The sequence below is a fragment of the Garra rufa genome, chromosome 18 (genome assembly GCF_049309525.1).
Source record: "Garra rufa chromosome 18, GarRuf1.0, whole genome shotgun sequence".
NCBI classification, from domain to species: Eukaryota; Metazoa; Chordata; class Actinopteri; order Cypriniformes; family Cyprinidae; genus Garra; species Garra rufa.
Genome location: NC_133378.1, coordinates 27,509,556 through 27,534,393, shown reverse-complemented (window position 1 = coordinate 27,534,393; position 24,838 = coordinate 27,509,556). Strand labels below are relative to the sequence as shown.

The 24,838-nt window shown below is 36.4% G+C and overlaps 1 protein-coding gene across 1 annotated transcript in view; it reads right to left on the bottom strand.

Annotated features, from left to right (window-relative positions):
• Positions 1–24,838, bottom strand: part of pex14 (peroxisomal biogenesis factor 14) — a 91,100-nt gene that overhangs the window by 26,023 nt on the left and 40,239 nt on the right. The window contains exons 4-5 of the mRNA XM_073823498.1: positions 11,554–11,673; positions 4,579–4,664 (exon numbers count right to left, since the gene is read on the bottom strand). Coding sequence (XP_073679599.1) covers positions 4,579–4,664; positions 11,554–11,673 — 206 coding nt within the window. The remainder of the gene's footprint in view (positions 1–4,578; positions 4,665–11,553; positions 11,674–24,838) is intronic.

The window sequence follows — 24,838 nt, the reverse complement described above, 5'->3', positions numbered from 1 at the left end:
CTTGTATTCGGGGTTTAGACTTTGACATGTCAATAATACTCCCACAACCTTGGTGGCGCCAAATCCGCATAAAACAAGTGTGCCAAGAAATACGTAACGCAATGCGTGTCGTTAATGTCAGAACAACGCGATTGAAAACAAAAGTAAAAGAAAAGCTTACAGCAGCATGAGTCTTGACTGTCATGTTAGCCTGATGGTCATGTTACCAAACTTCCTCTGTAAGTAATTTTCAAATGTAAGACAGCAGTCAGATTTAAAGACTACAATAAGATTTCACTTTTACTGTTAATAAAATGTTGATAGGCTACTATGAGATGGATAGCCTAACTGTGTTATATAATTTAGATGGGTTACCTGTTATTTTACGGTTTATCAAAAAGTGTATATTTGATGATTAAATGTGATTGCTGGTGCATTTTAACAATATTTACCATATCTTCAAAACAAAAACTAAAAAAGGAAAATATGCAATATGAAAATAATTTAGTAACAATTGTTTTTTTTCTTAATAAAACACAAGATTTGGTTGTCAAAAAGCCTTTTTCCAAAAGACACATCTTAAAAAGGGGGGTCATCTTATAATCAGGGTCAGCTTATATTCGGTTCAATATGGTAGATGACTTGACAAATATGATGCAGGGCAATAACTCCATAAATGCCCTAAACTTCAAGATACCCTTGTATGTGTTTTGTCTCATATATTTATCACATATCACACAACATCAAATGGGCAGCCAGAGCAATATTTATATAATACAACAGTTCAGTAAATAAGAAGTCGATATTGTGTTATATTTTAAACACAAAAATGTTTTTTCTCTCAATTTTGCAGAGAGCATTTTACATTCAACAGTCATAGCAAAGTTGTTGCGCGTCTCTGAGCAACACAGCATTGTATTAGTTCTGAATGAATCCGCATTTTGAACAAATCGTCTGAACCAATGATTCAAAGGCCCATTCATAAAGTGAGCCGTTTACTTCATTCCTGAATGAATCAGCCGTTTGAATGAAAAACATTTAAGGGATAGTTTATCGAAAAATTTGAATTCTGTCATCATTTACTCAACTTCATGTCATTTCTAGCATTTTTTTGTGGAACATAAAAGAAGGTACTTCGAAGACTGTTGGTAACAAAGCTGTTTTGGTTACCAGTGACTTTCAATGTATGAACAGAAAATACTAAGATGCTTCTCAAATTATATTCTTTTATGTTCCATAATTTACGTTACGCTGTTGAGGCCTAAATGTTGATGTGTAATAAATTGTATGTTAAATCAAATAAAATATTTATTCCTAAAGCTACAATTTGTAATGTATACTTGATACTTTCTCATTTAACACAAAAATAGCTTTAAATAATCTTTTGTGGGTATTTTCACAGTCAAATTTATTTTGCTTTTAATTAGATAGAATTAATCGAAACATAATGTAATTAATTAGATTAAAAATTGTAATCGACTGACAGCCCTAGTTTATATTATGCCCTTTTATTGTTTGTTAGTCAAAAGTCCCATACAATCTTTTTGTAAATTTGTTCATGGTTCATGGGTAATACATTACAACTCAAAAGTTTAGGGTTGATACATTTTTTTGAAAAATGTCTATTATGCTCACCAATGATGCACTTATTCGATCAAATATACAGTAAAAACGGCAATATTGTGAAAATTATTACAATTAATATAATATGTGACCCTGGACCACAAAACCAGTCTTAAGTCGCTGGGGTATATTTGTAGCAATAGCCAAAAATACATGGTATGGGTCAAAATTATTGATTTTTCTTTTATGCCAAAAATCATTAGGAAATTAAGTAAAGATCATGTTCCATGAAGATTTTTTGTAAAATTCCTACTATAAATATATATATTAAAATGTAATTTTTGATTAGTAATATGCATTGTTAAGAACTTAATTTGGAGAACTTTAAAGGTGATTTTCTCAGTATTTTGATTTTTTTGCACCCTCAGATTCCAGATTTTCAAATAGATGTATCTCGGCCAAATATTGTCCTATCCTAACAAACCATACATCAATAGAAAGCTTATATATTGAGCTTTCATGTAATGTATACATCTCAGTTTTGTAAAATTTAACCTTATGACTGGTTTTGTGGTCCAGGGTCACATATATATTAATATTTTAATATATTTAAAATGTAATTTATTTCTGTGAAGGCATAGTCCAGTCTTCATTCTAATATGCAGATCTGGTCATCACTTGGAAATTAAAATTCTGTCATTAATTACTCTCATGTCATTCCAAACCCGTAAGACCTTTCATCTTCAGAACATAAATTATTTTTTATAAAATCCAAGAGCTTTCTGACCCGGCATATACAGCAACACAACTACCAAGTTTAAGGCCCAAAAAGGTAGTAAGGACATTGTTTAAAAAAAAAAAAAAAAAAAACTACAATAATGACTTTTTTTCCCCCAACAATTTCAAAGCTGGCTTCTGCATAAAATTATCTGCCAGTGTGGTAAAAAAAAAAAAAACTTGTTTTAAAGGAACACTCCACTTTTTTTTTGAAATAGGCTCATTCTCCAACTCGCCCCAAGTTAATAAGTTGAGTTTTACCGTTTTGAAATCCATTCAGCCGTTCTCCTGTTCTGGCGATATCACTTTTAGCATAGCTTAGCATAGATCATTGAATCCTATTAGACCAATAGCATCGCATTCAAAAATGACCAACGAGTTTCGATATTTGTCCTATTTAAAACTTGACTCTTCTGTAGTTATATCGTGTACTAATACTGGCAGAAAATGTAAAGCTGCGATTTTTCTAGGCCGATAAGATTAGGAACTACACTCCAATTCCGGTGTAACAGACAAGGAAATTTGCTGCCGTAACAGCTTTACATTTTCCGCCGGTATTAGTACACGATATAACTACAGAAGAGTAAAGTTTTAAATAGGACAAATATCGAAACTCGTTGGTCATTTTTGAATGCGATGCTATCTAATAGGATTCAATGATCTATGCTAAGCTATGCTAAAAGTGATATCGCCAGAACAGGAGAACGGCTGAATGGACTTCAAAACGGTAAAACTCAACGTATTAACTCAGGGGGAGTTGGAGAACAAGCCTATGTTGTGAGTGTTCCTTTAAGAGTATTTTATTTACCCCACTGGCAGAATATTACTTGTTTTAAGCAAAATGCACTTAATATAGATTTTTTTCCCCCAGGAAACAAGACTAAATATTTTGTTATTTTGCTTATCTAGTAAATGCATCTTGATTTAAGAATATTTAGACTAAAAACAAGACAAAAAAGTAAGATAAGCCTTTTTGCAGCACTGATGTCACATGGACTATTTTAATGATGTCCTTACTACCTTTCTGGGCCTTGAACATGGTAGTTGCATTAGGCTACTCTCTGTGCAGGGTCCGAAAACTCTCATATTTCATCAAAAATATCTTAATTTGTGTTCTGAAGATAAAATAAATTAATGACAAAACTTTCAATTTTGGGTAAATCAGTTTAATATTTTTTGTAGTATTCTTCTGATTAATAGAAAGTTCTAAAGAACATAAACACTTTCGTAACATCAAAATCTTTACTGTCATAATAAAAAAATCTTTTTTGTACAAAATTTTACATTATGATTTTATTTGAACACTTTTACTATTTATTTTAATAAAATTTATTCATTATTTATCATATTCATATTTAATAGTGTATGAGTAATGTGCTAGTAAACCACAAGTTTAATACTTGAGGTATGTTACTATTAAAATTGAAACAAACTCCAGGTTTTACGGATTTGTTCAAATAATAACGAGTAACAATGAAATGGCAACAATAACAGAAATGACTTCCTGAGCCAGCACCAATAATGAGAATGAGTGAAAATGAAAGTTGTTAAAAATGAGAGTTGAAGTCACACTCTCAAAACATCACTTCAAGTACTGAACAAGCTGCAGTTTCAGATTATAAAACACTGACGCATGTCAAAGGAAAATGTGACTTTTTCTGTTAAAATGACATAAGTTCGGCTCCCTACATTAGTAAGAGCAGTCATGTGGGCTACTGGAGATGGAGACTGTCTTTATAGACCGCGTGTGCAGAGAGCCGAGTAGCCGAGTGCAGACGGAAGCTTAGGAAGCTAAACATGCGTTCCTAATCATGACATCATGGGAGTTCCATACGATGTCATTGTAAATGCTCTCTTAAAGGCCACTGCTCCATTTCCTTTCTCTTATAAAACACAGTAATGGAGTCCACATGCCCCTGTGGGCAGTGTGGGTTTACTGTCACCGAGAAACAGGGTCTCTCCCTTACACGACGGGCCTGAGGGCCCACGCACCCATCCGTGCCCACGTACAAAATCAAGCTGTGATAGTACTGGAAAGCAGTGAGAGTACAGCCTCTGGGTTTTTCCGAAAGGGAAAACAAAGAAAGACCTAGGGGTTCAGATGAGCTCATTCCGATGACGTCGGACAGTAACCACAGTGATTTACACGACATCAATGTAAGGAACACACACAAAAGTAGAATGCTGGAAAAAGCTTGAGTTCTCCGAATGATAAACACATTTTGATAAATAGGCGATTGGTGGCACAAAGACACGTACCCGGTAGAGATGATGGAAGCCAAAGGCCATTCCTGCCAGGATGACAGCCAGGGCACTGTAGTCTCTCCATCTGTAACCTGAGGGACCTGCAGACACACACACACAAATACAACAAGCCCATCTATTAGTCCAACCCTGGGAAAAGCTGTTGTGGGCCTTCTGCTAGATGCCATATTTAATTTGACATGAACAAAACAAAACTGTGGTGTACAGAAATACAGTATATCCAATGGCCTAATTCCAAAACACAAGCAGAATTTTTGTGCAATTTGCTCATAAAAAAACGTATGAATTTATTGCTTAATTTTTTTTTTGCTTATGATCAGAGTTGCGGGGGGGTTAACGCATTACAAGTAAAGCGAGTTACGTAATCAGATTGCTTTTTTCAAGTTACTACTAAAGTAACGCATTACTATTTAATTTACAAGAAAATATCTAACACCAGTCACTTTTTGTTTCCTTTATGCATTTAATCCCATTTTATTAACCAATGTCTTTGCTGCTTAATCCAATTCAACCATACTAATAAGCAAAACTTACTTTAGATTAACTAACATTTGTGCTTCATTTTTCTCATTGCTGAAGAGTGTTAAACTTCCTTTTCCTACAGTTCTACTGTACATACGTGAATTTTCTTCAGCTTATTCATTTCACTTTTTGGTGTGAAAGGGCTTTTACATTTGCTAAAAATCTAACTTTTTATATTAAAAACAAACAAGCAAGCCCTGCCCAGATTTAAAAAGTAACGCAAAAGTAATGTACCGCATTACTTTACGTAAAAAGTAACGTAATGAGTTACTTTTTTAGGGATTAACGCAATATTGTAATGCATTACTTTTAAAAGTAACTTTTGCCAACACTGTTTAAGATCATTTCTGTGAATCAGTATAAAGTGTCCATTTTAATGAATCGATAATAAAAAAAAAAAATCTTATTCAGTGATTGGTTTGCATCGCCATTAAAATGTTTTTCATGGAAGATTACCATTTTTTCCCCAATATATTATAAAAAATTTGTACAAATATAATAATTGTAGGTTAAGGTTGCGTTCCAGGCAAGTCTTTGAGCCCCTAAATCACGACTTCATACCACGACGTCCATGCAAGTCACGCCAAACTGCCTGAGCGCATTTATTCTTATTATATTATTATTAATTTGATTGCAACCTTATATTGTCCTAAAGTCTATTTTTCCACCGTGTACCACTTGCATAAACACCGCACCCGTAGGGGCTGACATTGTTGTTTCGTGGGCTATGTAACGTCAGAACTCGGAACTGGGAGTACATCGATCTAGTACGAGTTCACGGGTGGGAAGTCACGGGTTTGACTGCCGTTCCAGTGCACTTTCACGGGTAGAAGGTTGGAAAAACACGGGTAACGGGTTGCCTGGAATGCGGCATAACACTGCTGTATAAGAAAGAAAATTAGTTCATTTAGTGAAAACAGCTACTAATTTTGACTCCATTTTATTTATAATAAACATTTTGAAATGTGCTCTGCAAGTGTTTGGTCAAAATGGCTGATTTAAAAAAATAAACTCATAATGAGTGGAAAAGATTATCCATACTGAATATTGTGAAAAGACTGAAAAATATAGCAACATATATTGCATAAAAAATATGGTTATATATAATATGTGAGTCTGGACCAAAAACCAGTCATAAGCGTCAATTTTTTTTTTTTTTTTAAATTGAGCTTTCCATTGATGTAAGTTTGTTAGGGCAGGACAATATTTGTCCAAGATACTATTTGAAAATCCGGAATCTGAGGGCGCTAGAAAATCAAAATACTAAGAAAATCACCATTAAAGGAACACTCCACTTTTTTTGGAAATAGGCTCATTTTCCAACTCCAGTTAATAAGTTGAGTTTTAACGTTTTGAAATCCATTCAGTCGTTTTCCTGTTCTGGCGATATCACTTTTAGCATAGCTTAGCATAGATCATTGAATCCTATTAGACAAATAGCATCGCGTTCAAAAATAACCAACGAGTTTCAATATTTGTCCTATTTAAAACTTGAAAACTTGACACTTCTGTAGTTATATCGTGTACTAATACTGGCGGAAAATGTAAAGCTGCGATTTTCTAGGCCGATAAGATTACGAACTACACTCCCATTCCGGCGTAACAGTCAAGGAAGTTTGCTGCCGTAATATGGACGTAGCAGGCGGAGTAATTTACAGTAGGAAATTGACAAAGTATCGTCACGGAACATGATCTTTACCTAATTTCCTAATGATTTTTGGCATATAAGAAAAATCTATAATTTTGACCCATACATGCAAAAAAAAAAAAAAAAAAAAACACTGACTGTAAACATTTTATCAGACTTTGTGACTGCACTATGTACTGCCTGTACTTCTACCCCTTCACCGCTTTTTTCTTATGCAAACTACTGTTTAAAAAAGTGTCTACAGTTTATAGTCTAAATAAGTCTATATGAATTTGTGCTCTTGTTCCTAGAAGGAAAGGGAAATTAAAAAAAAACTAATTCTGATTACTGAGGTTGTGGAAGCGTAAACTAGATCTGAACTTTTAGATTAAGCACCACATTACTGTAAAGCTAAACATAAGCAATTGCATCAGCTATGACTGATCTTAACGGAAACTCCCGCTTACCATATTTTAGGGGAAAAAAGCTCTCTGTTAAGGGTAATTGTAATCTTGAAGAAATGGAAATGAGAAACGTTTAGAAGATCACTTTTACGGTTTCTGCTCAGACCTCACACAAGTGCTCACTAGCGGTGAGATGAGGTGTGAATGTCGCATAGCAGAGCGAGTACTATCAGGAAATGAAAGCCCACATCAAAGAGCCCTCCTCACCCCTCACACTCATTCTCAGAGAGAGACAGTTGACCTGGCAGAAGTCAAAAAAGCAGAAAAAAACAGTGCAGTGCAGATTAAAAAAAACAAAGAAAACAAAAATGTTTTTCATTAGGAGCAAGACCCGACAGATGCCCTGCAAAAAGGTTTAAAGATACTGAAAACACACATCAACATTTGGAGCGGTATGATGATTAAAAAGAAAATGCTGAACCAGTTTAATATCAGAAAACGAATAATTAGGTATTAGGAAAAACCCAAAAGAGCCATTGGTTGGCCAAATACATAGTCCTGCCCTAAATTCACGGCATTGGTTGAGCCAACGTGTCAGGCTGGTTAGAACCTCAGACAAACAAGCAATGTTTTAAAACTGCCTTTTCAGAGAAACCACTTAATAATGGCTAACTTATAGTTGGCATATTAAGCCTGAACATGAGAAAGTTAAAAAAAAAAAAAATACACTTCAGTTTTAAGTTAGGCTTTAACCAGCTTCTGAAAGCATGAGAAGCCGTTTCAATTCATGCTGAGGCAATCTGGCAAGGTTCAGCCAAGAGAAAGGAGGGAGAAATTATCATGCAAATGTTTAACGGCACACCAAACAGAGAAGTAATTAAAGCAAGCTTGGCTCTGGCAGGTCAACATGTCAGATACAAAATGCTCCATTTTGTAACATAGCGAGGTCTGCGGAACAGGTGTGTTACTGTAATTTGTTTGAATCTGCTCTACTGAATACAAATAGACAGGCTCTCTAATAGACTAGCAAAGCAATAGTACTTTTTCATTTTTTTATGTGCAACTGAACAAGCAGTTTTTATCTGATTAATTATATTAGAGGACTATTAGGGAGACCTGAATAAAATATGGCACTGATTCTTGAGACATGAGACAAAATATATGTCACAATTTTAGCTGCCATTAGTTTTTAAAATAGAAGATTTTATACTAGAGTACTAGACTGTTTTTTAGACAAATTTATCATTTTATTTTCTCTTGTATTAAATTATCTTGTACTACTCCTACACCATGTGAGCATGTTTTAAGTCTTGGTTCAAATCAAGCATAGATATATTAAGCATATATTAAAATTAAAAAAATAAAGTTTACATATAATTTCATATATAAAGTAGTTGTGCATATTTTTTCGTCTCTCATTATCTCATTTAGTAGCTTTAGATAATGTTCCTCATTTTAAGTAGGCGTATTGAAGAGAACAGATCACTCCAAAATAATTCAGATTAGGGGTGGGTGATATGACCAAAATCACATATCACGATTTGAGTCATTTTAATTTCATGGTAACAACCTATAATCACAGTATAGTTATTTTTGCTCTAAATAAGGTCTTTATGATATCAAAATTTTATAATTCTTCTCACCAGTGTCAATAACACAAAAAAACTAATAAAAAGCTTACTGAAGTAAACAATCAGTGAATAAATAACAAAAGAAAGTAATTACAAGCAATAGGACAAAAAAAAAACTACAGTAGAACAAATAAGAAATGCTGCAGACATTGTATAAAGCAATAAAATGTATAAAAAACTGCATATTCTTTACTGTTTAAATTAAATATATTTCTTCTTAATAAAGTTACAAAAGTGATTTAGTCAAGTGATTAACATGAATGACAGACAGCAGAAATATTAGACTGCTGTGACTTTAAGAGCTGCCCAGATCCAATCTACTGTTACACATGTGTTTCTTTCTCAGCCTTTTCTTTCACCCAAGACCTAAATTACTGTGTTTATGAGGATACTTGCAAAGATGTTCAAAAGTTTGCATACACATATTACAGAATCTGCAAAATGTTAATTATTTTACCAAAATAAGAGGGACCATACTAAATGCATGTTATTTTTTATTTAGTACTGACCTAAAAAGATATTTCACATAAAATATCTTTGGTCTTTCAGCATTTTTGTGTATTTGAACCTTTTCCAACAATGACTGTGTGATTTTGAGATCAATCTTTCACACTGAGGACAACTAAGGGACTCATATGCAACTGTTACAGAAGGTTCAAACGTTCACTGATGCTTCAGAAGGAAACACAATGCATTAAGAGCCAGGAGGTGAAAACTTTTTGAATTTGAAGATCAGGGTAAATTTAACTTATTTTGTCTTCTGGGAAACATGCAAGTATCGTCTGGAGCTTCTGAAGGGCAGTACTAAATGAAAAAAAAAAGATATTTAGGCAAAATAAGAAAAATGTACACATCTTCATTCTGTTCAAAAGTTTACACCCCTGGCTCTTAACGTAAATGTATGTAAACTTTTGATTTTCTCCTGTAAATGTCTTTTATGTGATATATCTTATTCAGGTCAGTACTAAATAAAAAACATGCACTTTGTATGAACCCTCTTATTTTGGTAAAATAATAAACATTGTGTAGATTCTGCAAGGTGTATGTAAACTTTTGACTTTGTATTTAACCACTCAAGGCCTAAAAAGCAACAAAAATAATTCTGTTCAATACTTCCACATTCTATGAGCACCGTCTTCACGTGCAAGCTCCTCTCTGACAGCAATCAGAATGTCTCTCAGACATTGCACGCATATAGCAAAATTAGTTCTCTTTCATTTCTGATTGCATTTTAACAGCTTAAAATCACTTTTTGAAACAGCAATACTTAAAAACATATGCTAACGTTTTTGACAGCAACATCACTTGAGTGTGTGACCGTGATAGAGACAGTAGTCCAAAATCTCTACCGGTTGATCGTGTCTACCGCCCACCTCTAAATCAGATGTAAAATAACTTTTATTTCTACACTTTTAACCTTTCTTCTCCAAACAAATACTCAAGAATCACTGCCTTGTCACTCACAGGATCAAACTTGTCTGAAGACTGAAGCTTAGTTCTGCTGAATGAAGGTGACATTCTACACCAGAAATTACATCAAAAACATTAGCAAACCTGCAACTTCCTAAAACTTCCATTTCAAGAACTTCTGATAACATCACTTTTTGTATCAACGGTAAACACCAACATTAACTGAAGTGTCCTTGCGGGACCGTGTCCTTGCGGGAGCATGTCGTGCAGGACACGCATGAAGGCAGCTTGGGCGATTTTAGAGTCCTTGAGCTTAGCCGGCAGCCCTGACCGATCTCCTACTTCAACTCGAGGTCCAAACGGAGGTCCTTCTTCCACATGGGTAGCCCCTCCACCTCCACTTGCCACTCCTGCTTTTTATTTGGTCACTTAAGGTGTAAGCATGGCCTCCATTCCCCTTTTTTCCAATCTCCGTTCAAATTTATTGGGTTCAGAAAAGGCCCTACTGTCCTTCTGCCGCTTGAAAATAGAGATCAGAGCATCCATTACTCCGACAGAGATGAATGCTGGTCCAGACGCATCGTCCCCATAACAAGGACATCAAAGAAAGGGACCCCCTCTTTCCAACCTGACCCCCGCGAAGATCTCCTCACTCTCCCCTCATTATGCCATTCTCTCATAGCCGTTTTGATATAAAACCCCCACTCTAGTGGGGCTGAAACCTAACTACATGGCCATCCCATCAAAATGGCTTTCATTACAAAACATGAGATGGCGGGGAGTCAAGGACAGGGTGGCAATAAATGAGGGTGGAATACATCTGGAATCATTGTCATACAGGTTAAGCATTATGCGAACTTCATTCAGGATTGGTAAATCAGCGGCCGGCCTGGAGCTCATAACCCGCAGAGGTAATAAAGATACAGGCTGCAGAAAGGCCCTCGGTAGGCCAACCAACCAGAGATCGTCGTAACGGCGCGGACGTCATATCGCAAGGCCGTGCCGAAATTAATTACGTGCCTACGCAAATGGGATGTTCTCCGCCACTCATTTCCTTTGAAAACCACTCGCTTAAGATAATAGTTATGTTCGGACGCTTATAAAAATATCAGCATCATATTCCAAGGTATTCCAAGCAGTTGGCCTGTTTTGAATTGATGTATGGGCGAAGGTTTAAACAGGATTACGGGAGCACAGAGGAGATTGGAGGACTCATTTAATATAGTCACGCACCATTTGGTAGAGAAAATCTACTAGACTAGACGAGTCATGTTTAAGGAGCGCATGGGCCGCAAAAACATACAGTGGGTGGACAAGTGGACGGGTTATAAGGTAAACCAAATATCCTAGCAAAAGCAATTGTGGTAATACTCACTGTACGGGGCCAGTTGAACAGGGTGAGCGATGTGCGCGGGCCCGGGAATAGCAACTGTCAGCGGCTCCTCTGTATTTCCGGACCGCTGGATAGCCAGATCGACCTCTTCATCAGTCAGACCTACATGGAGAGAACATGACATTTAATTATGACATTAAACACACGAAAACATTTTTTTTAATCAAGTATTTTTTTTATTTACATATTTTATTTTTAAAGTAATTGTGTGTATATTTGTGGTCACTTTTACTATTCCTCAACACAAACTGTAAAGAAATTGTCTGGTATTTTTAGAAAAAAATATTTTAAAGGATTAGTTTACAGAATTAAAATTTCCTGATAATTTACTTACTCCCATGTCATACAAGATGTTCATGACTGTCTTTCTTCATTTGAAAAGAAATTGAGGTTTTTGAGGAAAACATTCTAGGATTTTTCTCCATATAGTGGACTTTAATGGAGATCAACGGGTTGAAGGTTTAAACTGCAGTTTTGGTGGAGCTTTAAAGGGCTCTACAACCAAGGAATAAGGGTCTTAATCTAGATAAACGATTGGTCATTTTCACTTTTTAACCACAAATGTTCATCTTGCACTATATCTGCGATGCACATCTGTGACTTTATGCATTACTTAATCACGTAGGAAAGGTCTTGTGAGGTTAGTTCTTTGTCCATTCTCCTCCAACTTCGCAACTTTGTTGACATCATTGTTTCACCTTTTTTGTAAAGGGCATTTGATATAAGATTTGAATTGCAGACTTAAGACTGAGTGTTAGTCTGCAATTTGGACACTTCACGTCGGTATATCCGCCTATGTCACTATAGACCTTTCCAATGTGACTACGTAATGCGTGACGTCATGGATGCAGAGCTAGAGCAAGATGAGCATTTGTAGTTAAAAAGTATATGCATTTTTATTGTTTTAGAAAATGACAGATCGTTTCACTAGATAAGACAATTATTCCTCGGCTGGGATCGTGTAGAGCTCCTTGAAGCTGCATTGAAACTGCAATTTGGACCTTCAACCCACTGTGATCCCCACTGAAGTCCACTATATGGAGAAAAATGCTGGAATGTTTTCCTCAAAAACCTTAATTTCTTTTTGACTGAAGAAAGAAAGACATGAACATCTAATCTTTTAAGTATTAAGTAATATTTGTTATAAATACTTGAGAAACATTGATGAAACCTGAACAGATTGTTTTAAAATTATTCTTTCGTCCAATCGTCTCCGAGGACTCAAGAATCAGTGATTTGTCACTTATAAAACTGAAGGGACAATTCACAATTAACAAGGCACAATTAACTCCAGAAGTTACTAGAAAAAGTCCTTGACTGTCCTGTGCAACCTGCAAATAGATCTAAATGGTAAAACTCCTGCTAAACTAGGTTAATAGCACTATAGGCGGCAGACATATACCAGGAGAAGCAGCTCTGGAGGTCCAAAGCTCTGAGCTCCTCTCCATTACAGTCAGATCTCAAGAACAGAGCCTGTCCATTTCCTACTGCTATATTTCCCCAGGTAGAGCTCAGCGGAACCCCAGACAGATAAAATGCATTATTTTAATTTCTTCATTGTAATGTAAATGTATTACATAATTTTGCAAATGCCAATATAATTTAATCTTCAGATCTTTTTTAATGATTTTAGTGGTGATTAAATTGCATAGAGGTCCCTGATGGAAAATGACAGGAGAGGGAAAAAAAATCTAATATTAATATTTCCTTTTGTGGAAAAAAAAACTGGTTTATTTCCAACGCTGCACGCAGTCATTGGTCTGCGTCTTGTCTTGATTAAGCGACTCTATGCGGGCCTAAACAGAGCGGCAATGGAGTAGACGGCAACAAGCGACCGGAGAAAAAGAAAGACAGAGGCGGAAAAAGCCTGTTAGTCGAATGTACTTGTGCTTTGACATTTAATGAAGACATAAAAGCGGGAAAACATTATGGGCTTCCTCTACAATTGGCACATAAAACCCAAATGCTTTAACATCTCCATTTAGAGCCAATGGTTTAAAAAGGCTCCAGTTTCTATTAAACTGTAAGTTACACATATCAATTTAATAAATCTACTGTATCCTACAACACGCACACACTCACTCCCTCTGACCTTTGTTTGTCCACAGTAGACTGGAGTGTGTCACGTCTGTCATTGCGTATTTAGTCTCTCTCTCGCGCACTCTTGCTCTGTTTACTGGAGATATCCCCTTGGGCATTGCGCTACTCTATTCCACATGCTTTCATACGGCACGGCTGCCTGCCAGAGAGCCAAAAGGCTGAGCTTTGCTCCAAATTGAGCTGTTTAAAGAGCAGACAGCAAGCTGTTTTTGCGCTGTAATACACACATCATAAATGTGGCAAATGCCAGTGCCACATGTGCTTAAATAGAGCGGAGAGAGCTGGGAGCTTGGCAGAGAACAGAGTCTGAGCCTGTTCAGCCCTGTCTGCTGTCTGCTGGGTATGAAATCACAGTCACACTTCATAGAGCCACACTAACAACACTGCAAAATACAATACAGGAGCACACGAACGCAGCAGAGGTAGGGACGCATGGTTTATCGCACCGTTTTATTGCTGCGTTTCATGCTTTTCCAGTAAAAATTTCAATTTATAACCGTGTGAGAGTTTAATTATAGCAATTAATTGTGCAAAAATGACCTTTTTTAAAGAAAAGTTAATGTATCGTAAAAAAAAAAAACGAAATACTTTTATGACAAAACGTTATCATGAAAAAATGTGTAGCGGGGACAGTGCAAATACAGATACCAAAAAAGCTTGTCGTTCAAAGTTAAAAAAAAAATCATGAATTTACATTATGACAAATCATATCTGTTTATATGCATAACAAAAATAAAAATTGAATTTCTTGTTTATTTTTTCTTGCTTTTCTTTGTTGAATTATTGATAATACGTCTGTTATTACTCCTTTAATTGTTGTTTTAAAGCTCTTTTGGTTATCACTGAAAACAAATTGGCAAATTAGAATGATTTCTGGAGGATCATGTAACATTAAAAGTAAATGGCTGCTGAAAATGTAGCTTCGCTGTCACATAAATAAATTAGATTTTGCAATACAATAAAATAGAAAATGGTTAAATTGTAACAAAACGTTCCTGTATTTTTGATGCATTTTTAGTCAGTCTTGCTGAGCATAAGAGACTTCTTTCAAACGCCACCTCATAAAAAAATCAGCTCTAAATCATACAAAGTTTCCTCTTCCACAGCAGCAAAACGTTCACATCCAGGATTTATGTCACAGATCTCTCTACATATAACCATATTCTCCCTTACTTGTCAAGAATGATATTAACAAAATTTACACCGCCACAATTTTCATTAAAATGCCCATGTAAGCCGATTTTACCTCTCTTGCAGGAATCTCTAGGTTGAGGTCAAAGTTAAAAGGAGGGCAGGTTCTGCGGGGGTTGAAATGGCCCTGAAAAATGTTGAATAATTTAAGGCAAATATTGGTCATCCTGTCTTGCATGGCATTCAAAGTGCCAGGAAGCAGCCATGGCCATGTGCTGAGCTGGTGCAGTCAGCCTGTACTGTCCAATAAGCAATAATGTGTCCCTGGACTCCCTATTCATCTGACCACACCAGACTGCATGGTGGCAGACTATTGAATGAGACTTGGAGGCCCCCCTCTCATTTCCTCCCACTCACCTCGCCGTAAAGACGCTCTCAGGAAGTTCACGTTTTCGGGAGTTCACCTCCGAACGAGGGGGTCGTTTTCGAAGGACGTAATGAACAAATATGTACATATTCGAAACGTCATTTGAATTCTTAAATAGCACCCCCCGCGCGACTACAAAGGGGTCCGGCGTGCATCCGAATAAGATGCATGCAAATTCATTAACGCGTTTGCTTTTCTTTCGGGTTTTCGGACTCACTCAGCTGTTTTGTCTCCTCTGATGCCTTTATTACAAAGAAAATGGGACGACAAATGAAAGACCTTTGAGATCCAATTTAAAAGAAGGACAACAAGAGTGAATTTTGCATATAAAAGGAAAAGGACACAAAAAGGAAAAACAAAATTTATTACAGTTTCCAAAACCTGTGGAATGACCCCTCGGACCTCCATTTCAGATCGACCTGCCGCTAGATGAATTTTTTTTTTAGACATAAATTACATCTAATGACGACACCGTAAAAAAGAACAATAATGGAAAGCTATTCTGTATTTCATTATACTGTATTATTTGGTGCACCTGATACACGCAGAGCCTGTTTATGAGTCACCATATTAGCAGATGCTCAGTCGAAGCATTTGCTTTGACCTTGCCATTCTCATTGGGGCATGAAATTACGGTGGTGGCACTGCGATATTACAGCTATAAATACTGTAAACTGCATATCTGGGCTACGTTTTCTATTGTCTTTCAACATAAACCTGATCGGTATTTATTTAAAGGAAAACCCATTGCTCTCTGGATTATTTATGACTCTATTTTCTGGGCTCTTATTTTCAGGATGTGTTTTTTTTCCACCCTTTTTTTAAAGAGTGATGAGGCGACTCATCCAGCCATAAAGTGCACTTCTCCAATTTTGGCACTTGTGAACTTCATAGGGTAAGAACAAGCTCACAGGGACAATTATAAAATTGCTTACTGACTGGCTGTTAAAGGTGGCTGCTCTTTTTTCAGCAGACCAACAAGGCTTGAACAAAATCGCTTGGTGAATATTACACATTATTATAATAATACCAGCTCGAACAAGAAGAAAAATACTTAAGGTCGTAAAGATGGAGGTCACCGAGAGCGTTTCTGTGAGATTTCACATGTCAAGTCCATGTCCCACACGATTGCATGCCTTAAATAATGACCGCTCTCATAGCGTATTCATTTATGTATTAAAAAAAAAGGAGGACTCTGGTCATTTTCCTGCTTTATCGCCTTCTCTTGATGACAAAGTGAAAAGCAGATGGCCTAGGTGGCGCCGTGGAGTAATTTATAACCACATCAATCCCTTTTGTCTTCTATGCAGGCCTTGGTCATCGCCATTCCTGTCCAAGAGGTGAGTCGCATCACCTTACTTGCAAACTCTTTCCTATTAATATCAGGAATGATGAACCATTTCTTTACCTTCATGACGTGAGTAGTATTACACCTGCACTGCACAGTGTCCCTCATGGCTCTTTAAGCATAATGAAATGACTACAGGAAGAACACTAGTGAGGTCAAAGATCCGGGCACTGAACTCAGCAGCTTGTGTCCCTTACAAGAAGCTATTGGGTGAAGTTTGTGACAAAGCTGGGAAAAAAGACTAAGGAAAAACAGTTTTACATCCCTGATAAATCAACTTGGAGATACTAAATGAAGGACAGTAAATTCTGTGCCACTGCCAACTAGCAGTCAACTGAAGAATTCAGCCTGTAGTTTTTAAGATAGCAACATATCAGCAGGCACACTTCATTTTTAGTGATTTCCCCTGAGTGAGAACACAATTTAATGTTGTTCATAATTAAAATATCATTTATTAGAAACAATACTCCGTTGCGAATATGTGTATGCTTAACTACATGCTGTCATGCACACACATAACACAGGGAGTGTCCGTTCACAGATGAACGCATTTTTGTATTCCACTGCACTGCTTTCCCATTGTTTTTCAATGTAAACTTGTGCTAAACAGAGACCTTTGACCATTGTGTTCAAGTCTTAAATCGCCATGAGCATTTTTTTCCCTATTTATCTGCCTTTGTTTCACGTTTTTTAGCACAAAATCTACTTCTGTGTGAAAGGGGTAAAAAGGGGTAGTTCACCCAAAAATGAAAATTCTGTCATTAATTACTCACCCTCATGTCGTTCCAAACCCGTAAGACCTTCACTCATTTTCGGAACACAAATTAAGATACTTTTGATGAAATATGAGAGCTTCCTGACCCTGCATAAACAGCAACGCAACTGATATGTTCAAGGCCCAGAAAGGTAGAAAGGATTGTAATGATGTCTTTACTACATTTCTGGGCGTTGAACATGGTAGGTCTTACGGGTTTGAAACGAAATGAGGGTGAGTAATTGATGACAGAATTGTCATTTTGGGGTGAATTAAACGAAACAATAACTCAAGAATTTAGGATCGATTCATCAAACAGATCATTAAAAAACAGCTCTTAAGTGTCAACAGTTCACAGATCATTCAATTTAAAAGAGACCTTTTATGCCCCTTTTATGTAATATACAGTCAAGCCCGAAATTATTCATGTACAAGAGGCATCATTGTAGAAAAAAATATTTCTCAGCTTTTATTTACATTTGAACAAAAAGTGGCATGTCCAAAATTATTCATACCCTTTGCAAACTGTCACAGTCTATGGGAAATCCAAAGTTCAATACCATTCCAAATAGTTCAAGCTGTTATAAAGCATCCTAATTACCCTGATTCATTGGAAACAGCCGTTGTAAACAACTCAACAGGTGAAAAACAGAAGCTCTCTGCTGTTGGTTTGTGGACAGTCATGGCTAAGACAAAGCAACATCTCAAGGCAGACAATCCAACGGACACTGCACACCGCTGGGTTCCACGGACGCAGACCAAGGAGGACACCACTTCTCCAGAAAAAGGCACACAAAAGCCCGCTTGGCCTTTGCAAATGCTCATCTGGACAAAGAAGAAGACTTCTGGTCTTCTGTTTTATGGTCAGATGAAACAAAAATGTAATTGTTTGGCCACAATAATGTAGCCTTCATTTGGCATAAAAAAGGAGAAGCATTCAACCCTAAGAACACCCCCACTGTCAAACATGGTGGTGGGAACCTAATGTTTTGGTTTTTTTTTTTTTTAGCCGGTGGACCGGCATGAAAAAGGAGCAATACATCAAAATTCTCAACAACAACATCGGGCAGTCTGCAGAGAAACTTGACCTTGGGCACCAGTGGACATTTCAGCACGACAACGACCCAAAACACAGCAAAAGTGGTGAAGAAATTGTTAGCAGACAAAAGCATTAACGTTTTGCAGTGGCCCAGCCAGAGTCCTGACTTAAATCCAATTGAGAATCTGTGGAGGGAGCTAAAGATCAGGGTGATGGCAGGGAGACCCTCCAACCTGAAAGTTGGAGCTCATCACTAAAGTTGAATGGGCAAAAATACCAGTGGAGACACGCAAAAAGCAGGTCAGCAATTATAGGAAGCGTTTGATTGCTGTAATAGCCAATAAAGGCTTTTTAATTGATTATTGAGAAGGGTATGAATAATTTTGGACATGCCACTTTTTGTTCAAATGTAAATAAAAGCCGAGAAATATTTTTTTTCCACAATGATGCTTCTTGTACATCGTCTTTTGGGAGAAGCCTGTGTCATTTCCGGTCAAATGAAAACTTACTGGTTGAATAAAAGTAACTTTAAGTCAGAATTTGCCAGGGGTATGAATAATTTCGGCCTTGACTGTAAGTCTCAGGTTTTCCCAGAATGTGTCTGTAAAGTTTCAGTTCAAAATAGCCCACAGATCATTTTTTATATCATTTTGAAAATGCCTATTTTCAGTTTCAGCTGCTGCTCCCCTCCCCTTTTCCAGAATAGGGCTGTGCCTTTACAGCTTGTACATTAGATATTCTCCCCAAAAAAACATCTGTTTGGTTTTGATGATCATGTCTATCGTGCTAAAATCATGCGTTTTAAAGCCATATCAGTTAAAAAAAAAAGTTTTCTGAGTGTACACATCCGAAGCATGCACACAGAAACTGTCTGTGACACGGCATGCAAGTACTAAACTAAGTTCTCTTTCATATCTTATTGCACTTAAACTGTCAAATAGACACAAGCTTATGTTAAAAACACACACGAGTTACAAAAAACAGTTGGTTATGTCTGTGAAGGTAAATAGCTGTTTATATTAGATCTGTGTGGCAGTAGGGTAATATACAGGAAATAAATCAATAAATCCACTGCTCTCTTGTCTTCTCTGAGGCTGGTACTCTAAATAGTGTTCTGTGCTCATCTGTGCAGCCAACAACAGAACAGTTAGCATGCATTGCTTGAACGTTTGCCACGGCGTTAGAACTGGTACATCATTGTCGCTTGCGAAAACACAACGGTGGCGCTGTGGGTGGAAACTTGCAGATTAAGGGCCAGTAATATTATTATAAGATCCCCTTTCTACGTCACGGGGGAGTGAAATCTTTTCACAAGCTTACAGAGAAAGGCATACCAAAAAAAATTACTGGGTTGTCACATTTTTTTGGGTTGGTAGATGCAGCGGGGACCAGATTATAGCAGTTAAACAGTCAAATTTCTTATATTATGTCACCTTTAAAATGAAAACTTAAGATACAACAAAATGCATTCTGCCACGGTGCTGTGAATTTGGCAACAGTGCAGCGAATACTTATTCATAAGACACTGGTGTATCAAAGAGGCAAAGTGTTTTATATTTCTTATAAAATATAATAATTATATATTTACTGAAACATAACTGCCTGAAAACAAGCAAAGAAATGCTCATTCACAGCTTTTCCTCAATACAATAATTTGGGTAAAATGGTACACAAAACAACAATAAGGCAGTGATTACATGCAGCTTCCTTAAACTACCTCTGCTTAAGGACAGCGCATACACTTAACGCAAGCCTAGATAATAAGTACATATACACCCACATTTGGAAAGCCCAATCAAAGAGTGATGTAATGATGTGGGGTGTGCAGGGAGATCAGTAATTCACAATTTACACTGTAAAATGACCTGCTTAGAAAACATTAGCGCATATTTCTGAATGCTTACCGAGACCAATCACATTCCCCTTGAAAAGAGAGGGAGACAGAAATACGTAGAGAAAGAAAGGGGTGGAAATCACGGAGGTATCCTTCAGCGCGGATTAGAGCATAACGGCATGTAAATAATACGTGTAGGAGAGATTGTTGTGTAAAGACGCTGCAACATGTAATCAAAGTGCTTCCTATTTTCCCCTTCATCAGCTGCCCGCCACTATGGCTGCTTGCTGCAGGAATCCAATTTAACTCCCCACTCCACCAGAAGATGGTATTGTTTTATTTTATGGGGGCTTTGACATTTCTCACCGTTAATATAGAGCAAAACTGGAAAATATTTACATAAATATGACATTAAACTGCTTTAGAAATTAAGATGTACATTTAGATGTCTTTGTTTGGGGGGAGGTGACTGACCTGAAATCTGGTCTCTGATCTTTGTAACGTCCATAACGCTGCTCTCATTTACTTAAATCATGACATGTCTGTTCAACAACGCCACCTTATAATTATACATCATACTCAATATCAAACAGGAAGCATATGGAACGATTCTAATGTTTACACAAAATGAAAATTATGTCAATAATTATTCACCCTCATGTTGTTCCAAAGCTGTAAGACCTTTGTTCATCTTTGAAAGACAAATTAAGATATTTTTGAAGAAATGCAAGAGCTTTATGACCATGCATAGACAGCAACAAATTCTTTGGTTTTTCAGCATTTTTGTGTATTTGAACCCTTTCCAACAATGAATGTATGATTTTAAGATTCAACTTTTCACACAGAGTACAACTGAGGGACTCATATGCAAGTATTACAGAAAAGCTCAATGATGCTCCAGAAGAAAAAACAATGCATTAATAGTCAGGGGTGAAAACTTTTGAAAAGAATGGAGATTGTACATTTTTCTTATTTTGCCTAAATATATATATTTTTTGTTCATTTAGTACTCCCCTTTGGAGGCTAAAGAAGATAGTTATGTGTTTCCAAGAAAACTAAATAAAGTTAAATTTACCCTGATCTTCAAATTCAACAAGATTTCACCCCCTGGCTCTTAATGCATTGTGTTTCCTTTTGGAGCCTCAGTGAGCATTCAAACCTTCTGTAATAGTTGCATATGAGTCCCTCAGTTGTCCTCAGTGAAAAGATGCATCTCAAAATCATGCAGTCATTGTTGGAAAGGGTTCAAATACACAAAAATGCTGAAAAACCAAAGACCTGAAAGATTTTTCTGAAGAACAGCAGGCAGTTTAACTGTTCAGGACAAACAAGGGACTCATGAACAACTATCACTAAACAAAAAAAAAAAAAACACAGCTCTTGAACATACAGGTAACAACACAGTATTAAGAATCAAGTGTATGTAAACTTTTTCATTTTTATAAATTTAACTATTATTTTCTCTTGTGGACTTTATGTAAACGTCTTTTATGTGACATATCTTATTCAGGTCAGTACTTAAACAATAACATGCATTTTGTATGATCCCTATTATTTTGGTAAAATAATTAACATTTTGCAGATTCTGAAAGGGGGATGTACAATTTTGACCTCAATTGTAAATACATACATGCATATAAATACATTTATTGGCATATAATGCCAACATTTTCATTTTGAAATATTAATTAAAATATATTTATTTAAGAAAAAAAACAATAATAGTTGTATTAAGGCAATTTATGTGGATGGAGGTCAATTTCTGCATCAGCGCTCTTTACTCACTCACACTTCACAACAATACACCGCTCTTTCCTATTTTCATCCCATCAAGCGTCTCAAGCTATAAAACCAACCAATATCAAGCTAAATGCAGTTATAAAATAACAGCTTCTAGCCTATATTCCTCATACTGCTTCAGTTTGATAGGAAGCAACTGGGTGAGTCTATTTTTCACCCACAGTATTGATTGCTTTTAGTTTAAAAGTGACTCATTGTAATAATGCCACTTTAATAATATTAAGGATAATGCTAAATTATATCCAGTATAATGAGAGTTAAAAGGAACACATTTCTGGTTTGGGGTTGACGGAGAGGTACTTGAGGCTTACTGTACATACACAAGGCCATCGGGAAAACCCGTCGTAAAGCATTTATCAGTAGCAGAAGCTGTATTTGCATATAAAACGCAAAGAAGAAATGTAAGATAAAACCAAGCACAAGGTGAATTACAGACAAAACATAATCAAGATGAGTACACCAACAATTGCTATTGAAGAATTTGTGCCTGCGCTTAGCAATTATTACCATGACCTTGGCTTAACCCTATCCCTAATTAATAGGTATTAGACATAAACAGTGAAAATGAAAGGTCACCTTCATAACCACCGATCCATCATTTTAGCTAGCGTGTTTAAGGCACGCTTTAATATGAACGCCGCTAATCAAATTAAACTTTCGAGCAAACTCCAGGAATGGCACGGAAAACACTGCAGGAACAACACACAGAGCAGCGTGTTGAAATTGCTTCTGTGAGCACAGCAGGGCACTGGGAAAATGGTAAATTTCAGGAGAAATTTAATAAGGAGAAATTGGCTTAAGATTACTCAGCACTTTGCTTCTAGATTAGTCTCCCTCCTACCCTTCAAATTGCACGAGTTGCTTTCAGAGTGATACAACATTGTGACATAATTACATTGTTGAAGGTGAGGCTCAGTAGAAATGGCTCCGTGCTGACACAAGACGATTTTCCAGCACATGCAAATTTACAGACGGCTCACTTTAAAGCCAGCGCTTCTCTGCCATTTGAGGGACTAGGCAAAGCGAAAAACCGTTTGCATGTTGACAAAAGGTTGCTGATTGCGATCCCCAATTAAAACAAAAGGGTCATTGTGACTTTAATCCAAAACCCAGGCGTTCCAAACTGTACGTACGTACAAATCATTCCTAAATCATACCGGCTTAATTAAGCTGTCTGATTGATGGTCTGATCGTCCCATCGGGAACGTCCATTGAGAGGATATTGAATAGTTGTCTATTCCGATGTTTAGCATATTTTCATAACTACGTGACAAGCGGCAATATCGCGGCAAAGTCGTCCTCGGGGTGTAAGCAGCTGCGTCCCACCCAAAATTGCATGAGCGAGCAGAGGAAACGAAAGAAATGAAACTTGAAGCGTTGATGATAACTCGTCGGCTGTGGTTGTAAACAGCTTTGTGCTTTGAGTTCTATCAATAACCTCTCGGTTACAAGGGTCGGTAATTAAAAGGCTAGTGACCTGGAAATAGTGTCCTCGTTCGAAGATCTCCAAATGTCCGCATAAAAAATACAACATCAAATTAGAATAGCAATAGCACAAGGCCGAGTCTTCCAGCTATAGATCTATTGATGTTCAAACACACCCTGGGGGCACATTGCCATGATAGTCCTGAGTTCACCGTGTTCCCCGTTACAACCTGGTTTTGCTGTTCCGAGAGGTCAAAGTCAATCTAAATATACATTATACACACATACAAAATAGATACATGCATGTGCGGATGATAGATAACAAACACACTGGGTTCAAAAGTCTGTGAACATCAGGATTTATATGGACTTAGAAATTCTTGCAGCTTGAACGGCATTGAAGCAAAAGGAGGACACATCAAATAGTAATAAATATTAAAATTGTTATGCTGATAATATAAAATTAAATACAATTTTATTAAATTAAAAATATGCAGAAACTCAAGTAATTAGGAAAAGTACAAGATTTCAAGACTTCTGGACCCCACTGTACATTTTCAAATAAATAAATGAAATATTTATTCATGATATTATTATTAACTATTAGATTTATTCATTCATTCATTCCTTCATTCAAATTGCTATACAGATAAATAAAATAAAAAATAAATATATAAAGTTTTCAAGACTTCTGAACCCCACTGTACATTTTCCTAAAAATAAATTAATTATAAATAAGTAACTTATTTATTATCTATATATAATATTCATTTGTTTGTTTGTTTGTTTATTCATTCATTCATTCAAACCTCCCCCAAATTTTTATGCTGATAATATAAAATAAAATAATAATAAATAGTAATTAAAAAGTATAAGACAGTACATTAGAAAAGCATACGTTTTCAGACTTCTGGAACCCACTTTACATTTTCTTATATATATATATATATATATTTTTTTTTTTGTGAGTTTATATCTCACAATTCTGACTTTATATCCTGCACCAACAATCCCTGCCAGACTTGAGACTCGAACCCGCAACCTTCGGGTTACAAGTTCGACTCTCTAACCATTAGGACACGACTGAAAAAAGTCAGAATTGCGAGATGTAAACTCGCAATTGTGAGAAAAAAGTCATGATTACCTTTTTATTTTTTATTCAGTGGTGGAAACACGCTTCCATATGAAACAGTTGCATTTATGTGGATTATAGGACCCCATTAAACACTACTGACTTTAGGTGGCATGAAGGGGCGGGGGGTGACTTATCATGAAACAATGGCACATGCATATTAATACTTAATGTACTAGTAGACCCCTTTGAGAAATCCATTCGAAGCTCCAAACACGCTTGTTACAAAACACAAATACGATGCATATCGCTCAAAATCTGCAAATCCCAGGAACTG